The sequence below is a fragment of the Stenella coeruleoalba genome (assembly GCF_951394435.1).
Source record: "Stenella coeruleoalba genome assembly, chromosome: 11".
Taxonomy (NCBI): Eukaryota; Metazoa; Chordata; class Mammalia; order Artiodactyla; family Delphinidae; genus Stenella; species Stenella coeruleoalba.
This window is the reverse complement of record NC_137157.1, coordinates 13,643,955-13,661,119: the sequence shown is the minus strand read 5'-3', so window position 1 is coordinate 13,661,119 and position 17,165 is coordinate 13,643,955. Positions and strand designations below refer to the sequence as shown.

Below are 17,165 nucleotides of genomic sequence, written 5' to 3'. Positions count from 1 at the left end.
CGCAGAGCAGAATAAAGAAAAAAGAATGAAAACAATTGAAGACAATCACAGAGACATCTGGGACAACATTAAATGCACCAACATTCGAATTATAGGGTTCCAGAAGAAGAAGAGAAAAAGAAAGGGACTGAGAAAATATTTGAAGAGATTATAGTTGAAAACTTCCCTAATATGGGAAAGGAAATAGTCAATCAAGTTCAGGAAGCACAGACAGTCACATACAGGACATATCCAAGGAGAAACACACCAAGACACATATTAATCAAACTACCAAAAATTAAATACAAAGAAAAAATATTAAAAGCAGCAAGGGAAAAACAACAAGTAACGTACAAGGGAATCCCCAAAAAGTTAACAACTAATCTTTCAGCAGAAACTCTGCAAGCCAGAAGGGAGTGGTAAGACATATTTAAAGTGATGAAACAGAAAAACCTACAACCAAGATTACTCTACCCAGCAAGGATCTCATTCAGATTCAACGGAGATATTAAAAACTTCACATAGAAGCAGAAGCTAAGAGAATTCAGCACAACCAAACCAGCTTTACAACAAATCCTAAAGGAACTTCTCTAGGCAAGAAACACAAGAGAAGGAAAAGACCTACAATAACAAACCCAAAACAATTAAGAAAATGGTAATAGGAAGACACATATCAATAACTACCTTAAATGTAAATAGATTAAATGCTCCAACCAAAACACACAGACTGGCTCAATGCATACAAAAATAAGACCCGTATATATGCTGTCTACAAGAGACCCACTTCAGACCTAGGGACACATACAGACTGAAAGTGAGAGGATGGAAAAAGGTATTCCATGAAAATGGAAATCAAAAGAAAGCTGGAGCAGCAATTCTCATATCAGACAAAATAGACTTTAAAATAAAGACCATTACAAAAGACAAAGAAGGACACTAAATGATGATCAAGAGATCAATCCAAGAAGAAGATATAACAATTGTAACAGGGCTTCTCTGGTGGCGCAGTGGTTGAGAGCCCGCCTGCCGATGCAGGGGACACGGGTTCGTGCCCCGATCCGGGAAGATCCCACATGCCGCAAAGCGGCTGGGCCCGTGAGCCATGGCCGCTGAGCCTGCGCGTCCAGAGCCTGTGCTCCACAACGGCAGAGGCCTCAACAGTGAGAGGCCCGCGAACCACAAAAAAAAAAAAAAAAAAAAATCTTCCAACAAACCAAAGCCCGGGACTAGATGCCTTCACAGGTGAATTCTATCAAACATTTACAGAAGAGCTAACACCTATCCTTCTCAAACTCTTCCAAAATATAGCAAAGGGAGGAACACTCCCAAACTCATTCTACCAGGCCACCATCACCCTGATACCAAAACCAGACAAAGATTTTCCACACGCACACACAAAAACACTACAAACCAATATCACTGATGAACACAGATGTAAAAATCCTCAACAAAATATTAGCAAACAGGTTCCAACAGCACCTTAAAAGGGTCATACACCATGATCAAGTGGGGTTTATTCCAGGAATGCAAGGATTCTTCAATATACACAAATCAATCAATGTGATAAATCATAGGAACAAACTGAAGAATAAAAACCATATGATAATCTCAATAGATGCAGAAAAGGCTTCTGACAAAATTCAACACCCAGTTATGATAAAAACTCTCCAGAAAGTAGGCATAGAGGGAACTTACATCAACATAATAAAAGCCTTATATAACAAACCCACAGCCAACAGTGTTCTCCATGGTGAAAAACTGAAACCATTTCCACTAAGATCAAGAACAAGACAAGGTTGCCCACTCTCACCACTATTATTCAACATAGTTTTGTAAGTTTTAGCCACAGCAATCAGAAGAAAAAGAAATAAAAGGAATCCAAATCAGAAAAGAATTAAAACTGTCACTGTTTGCAGATGACATGATACTACACATAGAGAATCCCGAAGATGCTACCAGAAAACTACTAGAGCTAATCAATGAATTTGGTAAAGTAGCAGGATATAAAATTAATGCACAGAAATCCCTTGCATTCCTATACACTAATGAAAAATCTGAAAGAGAAATTAAGGAAACACTCCCATTTACCGTTGCAACAAAAAGAATAAAATACCTAGGAATAAACCTACCTAAGGAGACAAAAGACCTGTATGCAGAAAAATATAAGGCACTGATGAAAGAAATTAAAGATGATACAAACAGATGGAGAGATATACCATGTTCTTGGATTCGAAGAATCAGTATTGTGAAAATGACTATACTACCCAAAGCAATCTACAGATTCAATGTAATCCCTATCAAACTACCAAGGGCATTTTTCACAGAACTAGGACAAAATAGTTCACAATTTGTATGGAAACACAAAAGAGCCCGAATAGCCAAAGCAATCTGGAGAAAGAAAAACGGAGCTGGAGGAATCAGACTCCCTGACTTCACACTATACTGCAAAGCTACAGTAATCAAGACAGTACGGTACTGGCACAAAAACAGAAATATAGATCAATGGAACAGGATGGAAAGCCCAGAGATAAACCCACACACATATGGTCACCTTACCTTTGATAAAGAAGGCTAGAATATATAATGGAGAAAAGACAGCCTCTTCAATAAGTGGTGCTGGGAAAACTGGACAGCTACATGTAAAAGAATGAAATTAGAACACTTCCTAACACCATACACAAAAATAAACTCAAAATGGATTAAAGACCTAAATGTAACACCAGACACTATAAAACTCTTAGAGGAAAACATAGGCAGAACATTATATGACATACATCACAGCAAGATCCTTTTTGACCCACCTCCTACAGAAATGGAAATAAAAATAAGCAAATGGGACCTAATGAAACTTAAAAGCTTTTGCACAGCAAAGGAAACCATAAACCAGACAAAAAGACAACCCTCAGAATGGGAAAACATATTTGCAAATGAAGCAACTGACAAAGGATTACTCTCCCAATATACAGGCAGCTCATGCAGCTCAATATCAAAAGACAAACAACCCGGGCTTCCCTGGTGGTGCAGCAGTTGAGAGTCCGCCTGCCGATGCAGGGGACACGGGTTCGTGCCCCGGTCCGGGAAGATCCCACATGCCCCAGAGCGGCTAGGCCCGTGAGCCATGGCCGCTGAGCCTGCGCGTCTGGAGCCTGTGCTCCACAACTGGAGAGGCCGCAACAGTGAGAGGCCCGCGTACTGCAAAAAAAAAAAAAAAAAAAAAAAAAAAAATACAAACAACCCAGTCCAAAAATGGGCAGAAGATCTAAACACACATTTCTCCAAAGAAGGTATACAGATTGCCAAAAGACACATGAAAGAATGCTCAACATCTCCAATCATTAGAGAAATGCAAATCAAAACTACAATGAGGTATCACCTCACACCACTCAGAATGGCCATCATCAAAAAATCTACGAACAATAAATGCTGGACAGGGTATGGAGAATAGGGAACCCTCTTGCACTGTTGGTGGGAATGTAAACTGATACAACCACTATGAAGAACAATATGGAGATTCCTTAAAAAACTAAAAACAGAACTACCATACGACCCAGCAATCTACTGGGCATATACCCTGAGAAAACCATAATTCAAAAAGAGTCATGTACCACAATGTTCATTGCAGCTCTATTTACAATAGCCAGGACATGGCAGCCACCTAAGTGTCCATCGACAGATGAATGGATAAAGAAGATGTGGCACATATATACAATGGAATATTACTCAGCCATAAAAAAACGAAGTTGAGTTATTTGTAGTGAGGTGGATGGACCTAGAGTCTGTCATACAGAGTGAAGCAAGTCAGAGAGAAAAACAAATACCGTATGCTAACACATATATATGGAATCTAAAAAAAAATAATAATGGTTTTGAAGAACCTAGGTGCAGGACAGGAATAAAGATGCAGACGCAGAGAATGGACTTGAGGACACGGGGAGGGGGAAGGGTAAGCTAGGACAAAGTGAGAGAGTGGCATGGACATATATAATCTACCAAATGTAAAACAGCTAGTGGGAAGCAGCTGCATAGCACAGGGAGATCAGCTCGGTGCTTTGTGACCACCTAGAGGGGTGGGATAGGGAGGGAGGGAGGGAGACCCAAGACGGAGGGGATATGGGGATATATGTATACATATAGCTGATTCACTTTTTTATACAGCAGAAACTAACACACCATTGTAAAGCAATTATACTCCAATAAAGATGTTTAAAAAAAAAAAAGTTAACGTGAGCCCGACCGGGGTCAGCAAGTGAGGTAAGCAAAGACCAAGGGCTCTTTCTTCTCAATTCAGCTCTGAGCACGGGACAACCAGGGAGGGCAGGGACCATGACAAAGTGATTCATCCACACACTGGGCAAAGGAACAGCTACTACTCAGCTCCAGCCAATGGGTGCTATCATGAAATGAGGATCCAGTTTGCGTGATACTTCCATTGTATTAAGAAAAGCGAGATATCATGATTTTTATGTGCAATGTCCAAATTTTTAACTGCTAATAATGAATTCAAAAATGGTCAAGGCAGTTGGCAGGCCAAACCCAACACACCTGCAGGCCAGAGGCAGCCTATTACCGCTTAACAAGCAATAAACAGATATTGCTATTGCTTCCATTACAGTTATAGTTTAAATAGTACATAGCCTTTTCATGTTTTCCTATCTCCTACAATACAGTAAAAGTTTTCTTTGTTTTCCAGGCACCACGGCTTTATGAAGATGTTTACTGACTAATGCAGATGGGAATGTTTATCCGATGTGGTTTGGTGTCCGTATTATGAAATAATATCATTTTAGTATTAATTGGAGCTATGTCATTGCCAGACTTCTGGTAGGAATACGGGTCTTGTTTCAAATTGATGAAGACGCTCTTTCAGAATTAGGGTTTTATGGGCAAATTTCCGATCTTGCAGTCAGAGCTGTTATCAGACCCTCACAGGGGGAATACATGTCCAAATGGTGAGGTATAGAAGGAAGAAAAAATGGAAATGTGGTTACACGGAAATGTTAAACATCTATCTCCAAAGAGAAGTCCCATGCTTAAAAAGCATTTGAATTTCAAAGTTAAACAGTGACACAGATTCTTAAATCCCAAAGGTTAATAAAATCCGTCTCATCTGAAAAGAATGCAAGACCTACACCAGCTCTTCAAATTCAGGTACTTATATTTAATTCAGTTACTTATTCAAGACCTGCAGAGGTTAAAAAATAAATAAATAAAACACATACAGGAAAGTAAACAAATCAAATGAAAAACTGGATGAAATGTCACAAAGTGAACACACCTGTATAATCACACAGGGTAAAAAGTAAATTCAGTTACTGCCAGCACCCCAAAGTCTCCTTTTTGTCCTGTCCCAGTCTCACCTCCACCCCTAGATTACTGTTTGCCCGTATAATTCAAATCATACAGTATTTATTCTTTTGTGTCTGTCTTCTTTTGTGCAGTATGATCTGTGAGTAGACTTTCATGGCTCTGCTGTACTTCATATATATATGAATATATGTGCCACTATTTATGTGTTTATTTTCACTGTGGACAGGCTTTCACACACACCGATGTGAACGTGCTCTTAACACGTCTTTTGTGCTAATGTAGACACATTTCTCTCTGGTTGATGGCTGGGGACAGAACTGATATGTTGGGCTGATAACACCAAAGAGCCGGCCAGGTAGTTACACAAGTGGCCCTCATTTACTTAAAATTAACAGACCTCCTTAACCATCAACAGGTTGATGAAATCCCCCTCCGTTTGTTAAATTGGTATCTGAAACTAAAAAGTAAATGAAATCACTTTCAGACCAGAACCCCCGAAGAGCAGAAGTTCTGGGCCTTTCATTTCAGAAAACCTTAACCTATCACTGGTTACCGATGAAGCACCTATTACAGGCAATGTATTATAATCCAAAATTGTTTGAACGGGCAAACATGTCTGAATACAATGCCTTTTTCATGAGCGCTAAGTCCTGCTAGATATTCATGTATCAAATCAAAATTATTGAAGCCAAAACTCCTGGAGCAGGATAAGATGTCCATATGAGAAAGTAGATGGTACAACACCACTTTACTTTGTCTCTAAAGAACAATAACAAGATGGAGGGGATGCAGGAGCATAGGACTGGGGGGGAGGGGTGTGGAGGGCCTAATAATGGTTCCCCAAATATGCCCACAACCTAATCCCCACAACCTGTGACTATGTTACCTTACCTGGCCAAAGGGACTTGGCAGGTGTGATTAAATTAACGATTTTGAGATGGGACAATTATCCTGGATTATCCAGATGGGCTCAAAGTAATCACAAGCGTCCTTGTAAGAGGGAGGCAGGAAGGTCACAATCAGAGAAGGAGATGTGACCACAGAGGCAGAGATCACAGTCAGAAAGAGTAATTTGAAGATGTTACTCTTCTGGCCTTGGAGATGGAGGAAGGGGCCACAAGCCGAGGAAAACGGCAGCCTTTAGAAGATGAAAAAGGCCGGGAGATGAATTCTCTCCTGGGGTCTCCAGGAGAAACCAGCCCTGGAAGCACCTTGGCTTTAGCCCAATGAGACTCATTTTAGGTTCCTGACTTCTGAAACTGTTAAGATAATAAATTTGTGCTTTTTAAAGCCACTACATTTGTGGTAATTGGCTCCAGCAGCCACTGGAAACTAATACAAGGTAGCTGCTGGGATTAGTGGAAACCAGTTTTCCTGACTCCTGGTCTAAGACTCTTGCCATGAGCTCTTCCAGGAGATGCAGCCAACTGACACATCAGGGTCATTTTCTCCACCCCAGCAGGATCACCGATATGATTTTAGGATCAAAAGCTGGGTGTAAGAAAAGTGGGGGTTACCTTAGCAACCAACTCACAACCAAATAAAATCATGATAGATTTCCCCTGCCCTCTCAGATTCCAAGACCTTGAAGAGATGCCTTTTCGCCCAAGGCAAGAACCGCAGACACACGCAGCCCCTGTGCCCTGTGGCGGGGCACCACTCGCAGAGTCTCACTTGCACATTCTCATCCGTTATAGGCTTTTGCTTAGGCCCGGCACTGATGGTATTAAGCGCTGGCTAAGAAAGCCCTTCATTTCTGATTTAAAAAAAAAAAAATCAATATGACTTTTATATCACCCTTACCATCTCATTTCGCATTCAGCACCCTACGTTCTTATACCCCATAACATCCTTCTATGGTAATATCCGTATTAAGTCGGGACCATTGGCAGAAAGGCAAAATAGCTCGGCTGCCATCAAAGCTGCCGCACAGCCTAGCCTCAGGGGCTCCTGAAACCTCCAGCACATTATCCGCTAGCACCTTGCATGGTCTGAGTTCACAGACCTCCTGGCACCGTGTCTGGGCTGACGGACGGGGAGAGGGGATGCAGGGCTGGGAAATCAGTCAGGTTTGGTCAAGCCCGCATCTCCCCTACTCCTCTGTTCACGTGCCCCGTGATCCCCTGTGACGATAAAACAAAGAAAACGCTTTAACTTACAACGCTGGTTCTCACTGCAACTCTTCAAAATGGTCAAATGTCAGGACCTCACTTCTTCCTGTTGAAATTTATAGTGACGACTCTCCAGCCATTCATTTCAGGAGGAGTTTGTGTTGATAAGAAGCGCATGAACAGTGAAGACGGTTCAGGAACAACAAAAGGCAGGTGCGGGCTGAAATCGGCTAGGAATTAATATCCTATGCCCGTTCATGACACTGCTTTTAAATGTTCTGGACGTTGCAGCCTCTAAAGACATTTGCTTTTAAATAACACCCATACCCTCGCTGGCCCACCTCCCTGACCACAGGAAGCGTCTGCGAAGCGTCTGCGCAGCGTCTGCGCAGAGCTGGTTATAAATGATGAGAGGGCAACGTGTGATCAATTTTCTGAACCACTGAAAAGCACCCTTTTCCACCTGCTGCTAACTCAATAGCAGCTGAACACCATCTCCCTGATGGGCAGAAAAGAAAGAACCACACCCCACAAACAAAACTCTCATGCCCGTGAGAAAAGGCGATTCTGGCAGAAAATGACAGACATGCTCTAAATTCAAGTTGGAGGGGTGTTTAAGCAGAACTAGTCAAGTCCCAGAATTAACATCCCAACCAGAAGGCAGGTGAGGCTCCTGGCACCATATCCTGAGGTCTCAAAATCAGAGATGCCCAGAGCACCAGGAAGAGCCCTCGTCTACCACCGGCTCCCGCTGCCCTTAATAGCGGAACCCTTTCCAGCCAACATTTACTAAGAACCCGCCAGAGTGATGCTCAGGCTGTGGGAATGTGATGATGAGTAAAACAGACCCTTGTCTCAAGAATCTCACAGGCAAGTGGTTAGAAAGACACCAAACAAGCAAAATATCCCTCGATGAGTGTTGCCAGAGAAGTTTCCGTATAGGATCAGACATTAGAGGAAAATGACACTGAATACGGGCACTGAAGGTGCAGGCTGGGAGGAAGGGTTGTGGAAACAGAGAACTGTATCCTGGGCAGAAAGAGCAAAAATGAAGGCGTTTTCTCAGGGTGTTGGATGAGGCACCCTCACCTGAGTGAAGACAGAAATTATAAGCTAAGGGAGAAAGCCTGTGAAAGACCCCAGAGCCATGATAAGGAGTCTGGAGTTAATCCAGGAAGCAGTGAAGACAGCTGCCAGCACTTAAAGACAGAAGAGTACACATTCCTTCGCTCATTCACTCATTCAACAAACAGTTCTCCTGGCACGTAGTAGGTGCTAGAGATGGAGGGATGGACAGAGTGAACCACTTCCCTCCTGATGCCTGTAGTCAGTCGTGAAGACAGCAATTATAAAAACAAGAAAAACGAAGTGCCCTGAGTATGAGGGAGGAGAAAGGATGAGAAGTCAGCAGGGAGCGGGGGCGGTGTCAGGACGGGGTAGCTGAGGAAGCCAGCGAGTTAAGGGTGAGGGGCAATCATGTTTAAGCTGAGACAGGAGGATCTCAGTGAGGCAAAGACAGGAGGGGAAGGAACAACATGTGCGAAGTCCAGAGGACGGAGGGCAGTGCACACCAGCATCAAGGAAGTCTAGCGAGGCTGGATGGGGAATGTGAGGAGGGTGCGAGGAGATGGGGCCGGAGGGCAGACGAGGATGGCTGCCACGTCAGTCCTGACGCCAAAGGATGAACGCAGACAGCTGAGCCAGGGCATCAGAGGTGCTGAAAGGAAGGAAACAAGAGACACAGAGGCAAGAGGTCAAGATCAGATTCAACAGGATATGGCGACCAAGCGATGGAGGGAATGAAGAAGGAAGAGAATGAAGGCTTAGAGCCTGGAGCACGGGTAGCTGGGGATGTTCATGGAGATGGCAGAGGAACAAAGGAGGGTGTGGGAAGAAATGAAGTCAGTAGCATTTAGGAACTTCGGGGAATAAAGCACCAGCAAAAAAATCCCCTGATTAGCATCCTCCACCAATGGTCACTTGGCCTTTGACAGCTCTGGGAAGGGGGATCTCAATGCTTTCCCAGACGGTGCACTCCAACGCCTGGCAAATGTGTCAGAACAGCCGTTCTTTCTTACACTGAGAAAGGTCCTGCTTCGCCGTAACTTTTATGCACTGATCCTGGATCCACACTCCCAAGCAAATCACAATAAGCCTATTCCCTCCTCCTGTCCTATTTCCCATTAATTGGAGAAGATTCTGCTCATTTCCAATTCATTCACACCCAATGCTTAGAATCATAAGCGTGTAGAATGTTAGTGCACCAACAGGTGAGCTTCATTTCTACAACGTCGTTTCAAGCAGGAAGAGGCAAAGAGAGAGGCATCATCATGCCCCATCACCAACTACTCTGGCTGAGTTGATTTTAGAGCCTGAGACCCTGACCCCAGCCAGTGCTCTCTCAATGTACCGTGCTTCTGCGTGTAATCTGACTCCAGAGCCTTATGCTAAGAGCATCCACATCTCAGGGAGAGTTCTAGACTCTGCTCTCAGGAGATGATCCATTGAAATTAAACAGGGTTGAAAAATAAATACCCACATAAAGCCTGAATAGCATTACCATGAATCCAGGCAGCTACTCTGTCCCTTATTTATGGCTCCACCTGCCTTGAACCAGAAAACTCAAGGGTATCAGTAAGTGGACTGAAAAGTTGTTATGTTTAACTACAGAGAAAAGGATGTCTCCGCAGGCTCTTTTGGAAGTGTACCGATGCCTGGGGCAGCCGGCAGGAACTCTGAGGAAGAAACCTTTGTCTCTGGATAAACACTCAGCCTCTTCTAGTCTCACGATCTCTGGGTCAGGACCGGTCAGGCAGATCACCCTGTGCAATTGCTCCTGACGCTCACACTTCTGTTTGCACACCTCTCATCCCTCCCTCCCAGGGCAGCTCGTCCCAGCAGTGGACAGAATGACGCTTATCATGATGAGCTTGACATCTGGCTCCCTGCCACGTCCCTCCATAGACTCAGGGGCCATCAGAGTAATAAGCCTGATCTCTTTGAGGCGACGGCCCTTTGACTGTTGACTGAAGCTGATCCTGTACACCTGGAGCCTTTGCTTTTCTCCAAGGCAGCCCCATTTTTTCCACTATTTCGTATGAAACAAGGTTTGAGTTGACACGATCATTCACCTATATTCTCCTAAATGTGCTGACCTGTCTAGACTGTTCTTAAAGTGTAGCATCCAGAAATAAATGCAGTGGACCGGTGGACTAACTGGGCCCGGTCAAAGAAATCAGTGGATTAACTGATACCCGGTAAAAGAAATCCGTCACCTTCATCTTTCTAGCTAGAATGCTTCTGTTAATGTATCCACGTCATCCAGCCCCTACTTAATGCAATCCATCTGCCTGCCTAATAAAATCATTCAAAGTCAAGGAGCACAGTCCCTCTATGGGCCAGGGCTGGACCAGAGAGCGTGATGCTGTAAAGCGACCTTCAAGTCAACATCAGCCCATCACAAAGCACAGCCAGCTGTGAATTCTCCAGAACCCAGATCAACTCCTAGTTTCTCCTCTTTGGGGAACTGCACCATTTACCTTTGGGGGCCACCCCTCCCCAGTTTCCCTCCACATGCTTAAGGGAACTCTTCTCTACCCTGTGACCAGAAATAGGCACAGGGCTCATGGCTGCCCTCACTAGCCTCCCCCAACCACAGTGAATGCTCTCCAGACCACGAGTGACCAGAGGCAATCCAATCAGAGGTAATGCTGGAGAATTAGGGGGAGGAAGTCCTCCTTTTTCTACAAGGGGCTGGTAAGGATAAGTTGTAAGCCAAAGCTTTCATTGGGTAGGAAAAGCTACTCCTGAAAGAAACCATAGCAGAGAAAAGTAGAGCAAAGGAAACTAGAGAGACAGAGCTACAAAAATATCATTGGAGCGCCTGGATCCAACCCTGCCTGAAGCTAGCACTACCTTTCAACTTACTACTTTTATTAGTCCCCAAATTGCCTTTCTGCCAAAATTATCTGATGCTGGGTTTCTACCAATGAGTGAAAAATCAAAATTGTACAATTTCCCTCACACACATCCAAAAACATCATGTGACACTTTGTCAGCACCCCCCTCGCCCCCCACCAAAGTCTACCCCCACCGAAGCCCAGTCCACAACACGGTATTACAGCTCTCAAGTCCAATAATCCAGGCCACATCTTGCCTGGCTTTGGGCCCTTGGGGACATCACTGAAGCTGATCTTCCTTGCCCTCCTCATCTGTCCCCACCACATAGGATTATTGTGGAGGAAGAGTTAACAGGTGTCAAGTCCTTACGACAACGCCAGGCACGTAGAAATGCTCAAAATATTATGGTGTATATTGTTATCATCATTATTGCTATTGTTGTTATACTATTATTACTATAGTTATACTGGCAAAGTCAATGTTTTAGTGCATTAAACCTGTGCCAGTACCGATGCTCTTGGCCTTCTTTCACAGGGTCTCTTCCATCATCCCTGGAGAATGCTTCCTTCTACCTCTTCCAGTGCCCAAACCAACTCACCTTCCTCCCTCTGATCTCTTTGCCAAAAATCAACCATCCACTGCCATGCATGATCTATCTAGCTGCTTAGATGAAAGCTCTACTACTCCAGGGATGTCTGGGGCAGGACAGGGACAGGGGTGTGGCCCTGGGCCCTTCCCTGCTATGCAGGCACAGAGTTCCACCTCGTTTATATTCAGCCTGGCGAACTCAGGGCAAAGCTCAGGCAGTGAACTCCTAATTAAAAGGTAGCCTTGAGCTGTCGATAAAATTATGCATAAAGGACATGTTTAAAAAAACACAGTAGTGACTTCCTGGAGACAGATTTTCACTTGAGAGAGATATATATATTTTTAACTCAAGTGTTGGGGTAAATAAACAGAAAGTGTGCTCTTCAACACTGCCACTCCTTCCCTCCCCGAAGCTTAGAAAACCATCTTTGATACTCAGAACACTGCACTGCATTTGAAACTGCTGGCTGGAAGGATGTGAGACTCGTCTTTTCTGTGGATTTCGGGAACGCGGCAGGGATGAGCGTTTGTTATTTGTTTAGTGAAGGCGACTCCTTTGCTGAGCTCCTGTACTCAGCCGGTCAGCATCACTACTCATCTTCTGTACCCAGCCCGCCTGACAGCCTCAGTCACCCTCTCCCCCAGCGCCCTGGGCTTGCCTTATCTTAACAGAGTATCACATACAGCAATGAACAGAGATCACATGTTAACCTGTCTCCTTCACTGCACTCCGAAGGTCCAAATCTGTTATCACCGGATTCCCAGTACCTGGTTTAGCATAGATGTTAAACAGTAGCAAAATGCTGAATGTGCAGATAAGTGAATGAATAGATGAAAGAATGAATGAAACATCTTACTCCACAAACAGCTAAGTAATCCCCCCAGGACCCAACCTTTTCCCCTTTATCGACACGGCGACCAGCCTGCACAGCTGCTATCTGACACTTGTGTAACCTCCTCCACGCTGCTGCATCCAGGGGCGCCTTATTTTTGCTTCTGTATTTAGCTTTTTCTCCTCCCATTACTAACTCCCTCTAATTCCCTCTGTAAACCTAGGCAAATCTTTTCCTGTGATCGAGCATCAAAATTCCATTGTTCTACAGAATGAGAAGCTGGGATTAGAAGACTTGGAGGTTCTTCCTAGGACTCTGGGACAGCCAGGGTTCCTTCCTCCCTCCATCCCTCTCCCTGTGGGAAAGCTTCCTTCTTACCTTCAAAGCTCCCAGCAAACAGGTAAAGCCAGGTGATGGCTGGGATGCAGAGCAGAGTCAACGAGGCAGCCAGGAATTTCCGTCTCCCTCTGCAGATTCCCAGCATCCTCTCGGAAGTGGCAATCCCTAATCCCAGCGCCGTTTCTCTGCCCGGAGCGTGGAGTCCTCGGCCTCCCTCATAATACTTTCTGAAAGAAAGAGCAAAGAGGGAAGGGCTGAGTTCTTAGCACTGTCAATGGATGCAAATTGCAAAAGAAATATCCTGCAGATCCTGAGACTGGTTCGACTCATCTACAATTTCCTGCTAACCTTTCATCCCAAGAGATGATGCAGCAGCCTTGCAGTCTACCCAAACTGAAAGAGCTCTCTACAAAATCAACAAATGCAGGATGATGCAAACTATAACAGATCTCTGTCCCTCTCACATGCATACATACACGCATATATTTTATAGTTTAGGTGAGTTTTGAAGCCTGGACTAAACACTTATTAAAAAGAGCACCTAATTAGCATCTTATATGTACCAAGCACTAACCAGGTACTGTGTTTTCAAAAGTGACCAGAGTATGGGTTGGCTTTAAAGAACACTGTCTAACAAGAAAGACCAACACAAAACATCCACAGGAACCCCAAGAATGTGATGACAGAGATTTGCACAGACCTCTATGGGAGGACAGATGAAAGTACCGACCCATCCATGTTTAGTCAAGAGGGCAAAACAGCTCCCCGTGTTCCCGGCAGAGAGAACTGCGGAAGGCGGGCAAGGCTAACAGACGACACACTCAAGGGAAAGGAGACCGGAGAGGCCCCAACGTCATGGGCAGGAGGCTACATCTCAGTCACAGGGGAAAACCTAGAAACACTCCACAGGGACTGTCTTAATAGCTTCCACCCTTTCACAGAAGATTGCCAGAAAAGCATGAAACATTTCAAACAAGCAGAGACCGGAGGGGAGCAGACAGACAACCTACAACCAGCCTGCAGAGGGACAATCGTGGACCACGCAGAAGGCTGGCTGAGACAGGTTCAAAGAAGACACAGAAGGTCAACCCAGACCGAGCAGAGGGCGAATGATCTTTCATCTGAGTACCTGACCAGGAAGGCATGTGACTTACGAAAAAATTTAAAAACCAACCGACCATACAATCTCATGTCCTCACAGCTCCCAACACAGACATCACAGTGGCTGGAGGTGGAGAGAAAAGTCCACGTGGAGCCCCCTTCGCAGAGCAGAGCTGCCACGGCAGGCAGTTATAGAAGGCTGCAGATTCCCGAGGAAGGGACGACCACCAAAGACCTGGTTTAAATGTCCCCTTGAATGTGTCCTTCCCTCTGCCATAACCCTTAAACCCTATGTGACAATGGTCTAGTTTAAGTGTCTTCCTTCCGCACCAGCCTTGGTGTTTCGAGAAGGTAGGTGCCCCGTCTGACTCACCTTGTATTCACTGACACTTAGCCGACCGCCTGTCACCTGCAGGGCCTGATAATTGTCTGTCGAACAAATAAACGGAATCAGATTCTAACCAAAGGCGACCCTCTCAAGCTTCAGGAATCTGTGTTCGGCAACTTGCCGGCAATAAACACCCAACAGAGCCAACCTCAGCTGTCAAGGCTAAGCTTTCTTCTGTGACCACTCTGACGGGATTTTCTAAATGACGCGCTCTTCGGAAATAGATCAAAGACCACAGGGCTGGAGGGTGTGGACGAGCAAGTAAAACCCGAAAAAGCAAAATCCCTTTAAACAAAGGATGTGGACTTGAGAAGCCCCCCCTAGGGAAGTTTTCCATTCTGAAGTTAGGGAAACAAACCCTACACACAAACTCCGCTAGTCACTAAGAATGAGAAGCACAGCAATGCTGGTGATCTCTTAGGAAGAGGGAGTGCTGTGAGGAGAGGCTGTGCCTTGAGAAAGATCTGGATGCAAATCCAGATACCACACTTGACTAGCTGTGACCTTGGCAAGGCCCCCGTCTCTGGGAAGCTTCATTTTGTCCATCTATAACATAAGCGCTGCCCTCTGTAGTGGGGGACGGTATGAGCCTTAAATGAGAGCGCCCTAGAATAAGCGACTAGCAAAGATGATCAAGCACAGGCAGACGTGACCCCACCGCCCTTCCAGAACACCAAAGAGCAGCCTTACTTACATTGTTTCATCTCTCGCCATTCCCACCCTCCCCGACCCCAAAAGGGTTTGGTAGAAAATAGATTTAAACAAAAAGGTCTTGACTGACATGGCACATGGGTATTTTAAACCTGAAAGACCCACCTATTTAATCCTCCTTCGGGTGGTAGGTACCATTACACTAAAATCACTTTTTTTTTTTTCACAGTTCACTTAATTATGGTAAAGGCAACTAGCAGTAAGTAGCACTTATGCATCAAGCACCTTCCAGTGTTTTTTTACTTGTTAGATTCTCAAACTAGCTTATGAGGTAGGTGCTATTTTTTCCTCCCCATTTTATAGATGAGAAAACCAAGACCCAGAAAGATGGATTAACTGACCAAAGGCTACACACACCTAGTGCAGAGACACCTCAGGCTCTGCTCTCCTTAAGTATTTCATTCTAACAGCTTTGCCAGGGGGGCATTTCCTTCTGTTGGAAACTAAAGCCATCATACTGAATCTAATTATTTTCTTTCCCAGGGTCAAACATATCAACACTGTTTGCTCCCATTCCAAAAAAAAAAAAAAAAAAGTGCAATAGACAGAAATATAATTGGAAAAACTATAGAAGAATTTATAATTTAGAGGAAAGTAGGAACATATATGGACTGGAATTCAAGTGGCATTACTATTTAAATAATACTTTTTAACACGCTTTACAACACACAGCAGAAGCAAGAAGAACTACAATCCTGCAGCCTGTGGAACAAAAACCACATTCACAGAAAGATAGACAAGATGAAAAGGCAGAAGGCTGTGTAACAGATGAAGGAACAAGAGAAAACCCCAGAAAAACAACTAAATGAAGTGGAGATGGGCAACCTTCCAGAAAAAGAATTCACAATAATGATAGTGAAGATGATCCAGGACCTCGGAAAAAGAATGGAGGCAAAGATCAAAAGGATGCAAGAAATATTTAACAAAGACCTAGAAGAATTAAAGAACAAACAAACAGAGACGAACAATACAATAACTGAAATGAAAAATACACTAGAAGGAATCAGTAGCAGAATAACTGAGGCAGAAGAATGGATAAGTGACCTGGAAGACAGAATGGTGGAATTCACTGCTGCGGAACAGAAAAAAGAAAAAAGAATGAAAAGAAATGAAGACAGCCTAAGAGACCTCTGGGACGACATTAAATGCAACAATATTCGCATTATAGGGGTCCCAGAAGGAGAAGAGAGAGAGAAAGGACCAGAGAAAATATTTGAAGAGACTACAGTCGAAAACTTCCCTAACATGGGAAAACGAAATAGCCACCCAGGTCCAGGAAGCGCAGAGAGTCCCATACAGAACAAGCCCAAGGAGAAACACACTGAGACACACAGTAATCAAATTGGCAAAAATTAAAGACAAAGAAAAATTATTGAAAGCAGCAAGGGAAAAATGACAAATAACACACAAGGAAACTCGCATAAGGTTAACAGCTGATTTCTCAGCAGAAACTCTACAAGCCAGAAGGGAGTGGCATGATATACTTAAAGTGATGAAAGGGAAGAACCTACAACCAAGATTACTCTACCCAGCAAGGATCTCATGCAGATTAAATGGAGAAATCAAAAGCTTTACAGACAAGCAAAAGGTAAGAGAATTCAGCACCACCAAACCAGCTCTACAGCAAATGCTAAAGGAACTTCTCTAAGTGGGAAACACAAGAGAAGAAAAGGACCTACAAAAACAAACCCCAAACAATTAAGAAAATGATCATAGGAACATGCATATCGATAATTACCTTAAACGTGAATGGATTAAATGCTCCAACCAAAAGACACAGGCTTGCTGAATGGATACAAACACAAGACCCATATATATGCTGTCTACAAGAGACCCACTTCAGACCTAGGACACATTCAGACTGAAAGTGAGGGGACAGAAAAAGGTATTTCATGAAAATAGAAATCA

At 44.1% G+C, this 17,165-nt stretch overlaps 1 protein-coding gene across 2 annotated transcripts in view; it reads right to left on the bottom strand.

Annotated features, from left to right (window-relative positions):
* The window catches only part of LARGE1 (LARGE xylosyl- and glucuronyltransferase 1), a 586,234-nt gene that overhangs the window by 421,279 nt on the left and 147,790 nt on the right, over positions 1 to 17,165 (bottom strand). For both annotated transcript variants that reach the window (XM_079935833.1, XM_079935832.1), the window contains exon 2: positions 13,097 to 13,284. In XM_079935833.1, coding sequence (XP_079791959.1) covers positions 13,097 to 13,202 — 106 coding nt within the window. In that variant the 5' untranslated portion in view covers positions 13,203 to 13,284. The remainder of the gene's footprint in view (positions 1 to 13,096; positions 13,285 to 17,165) is intronic.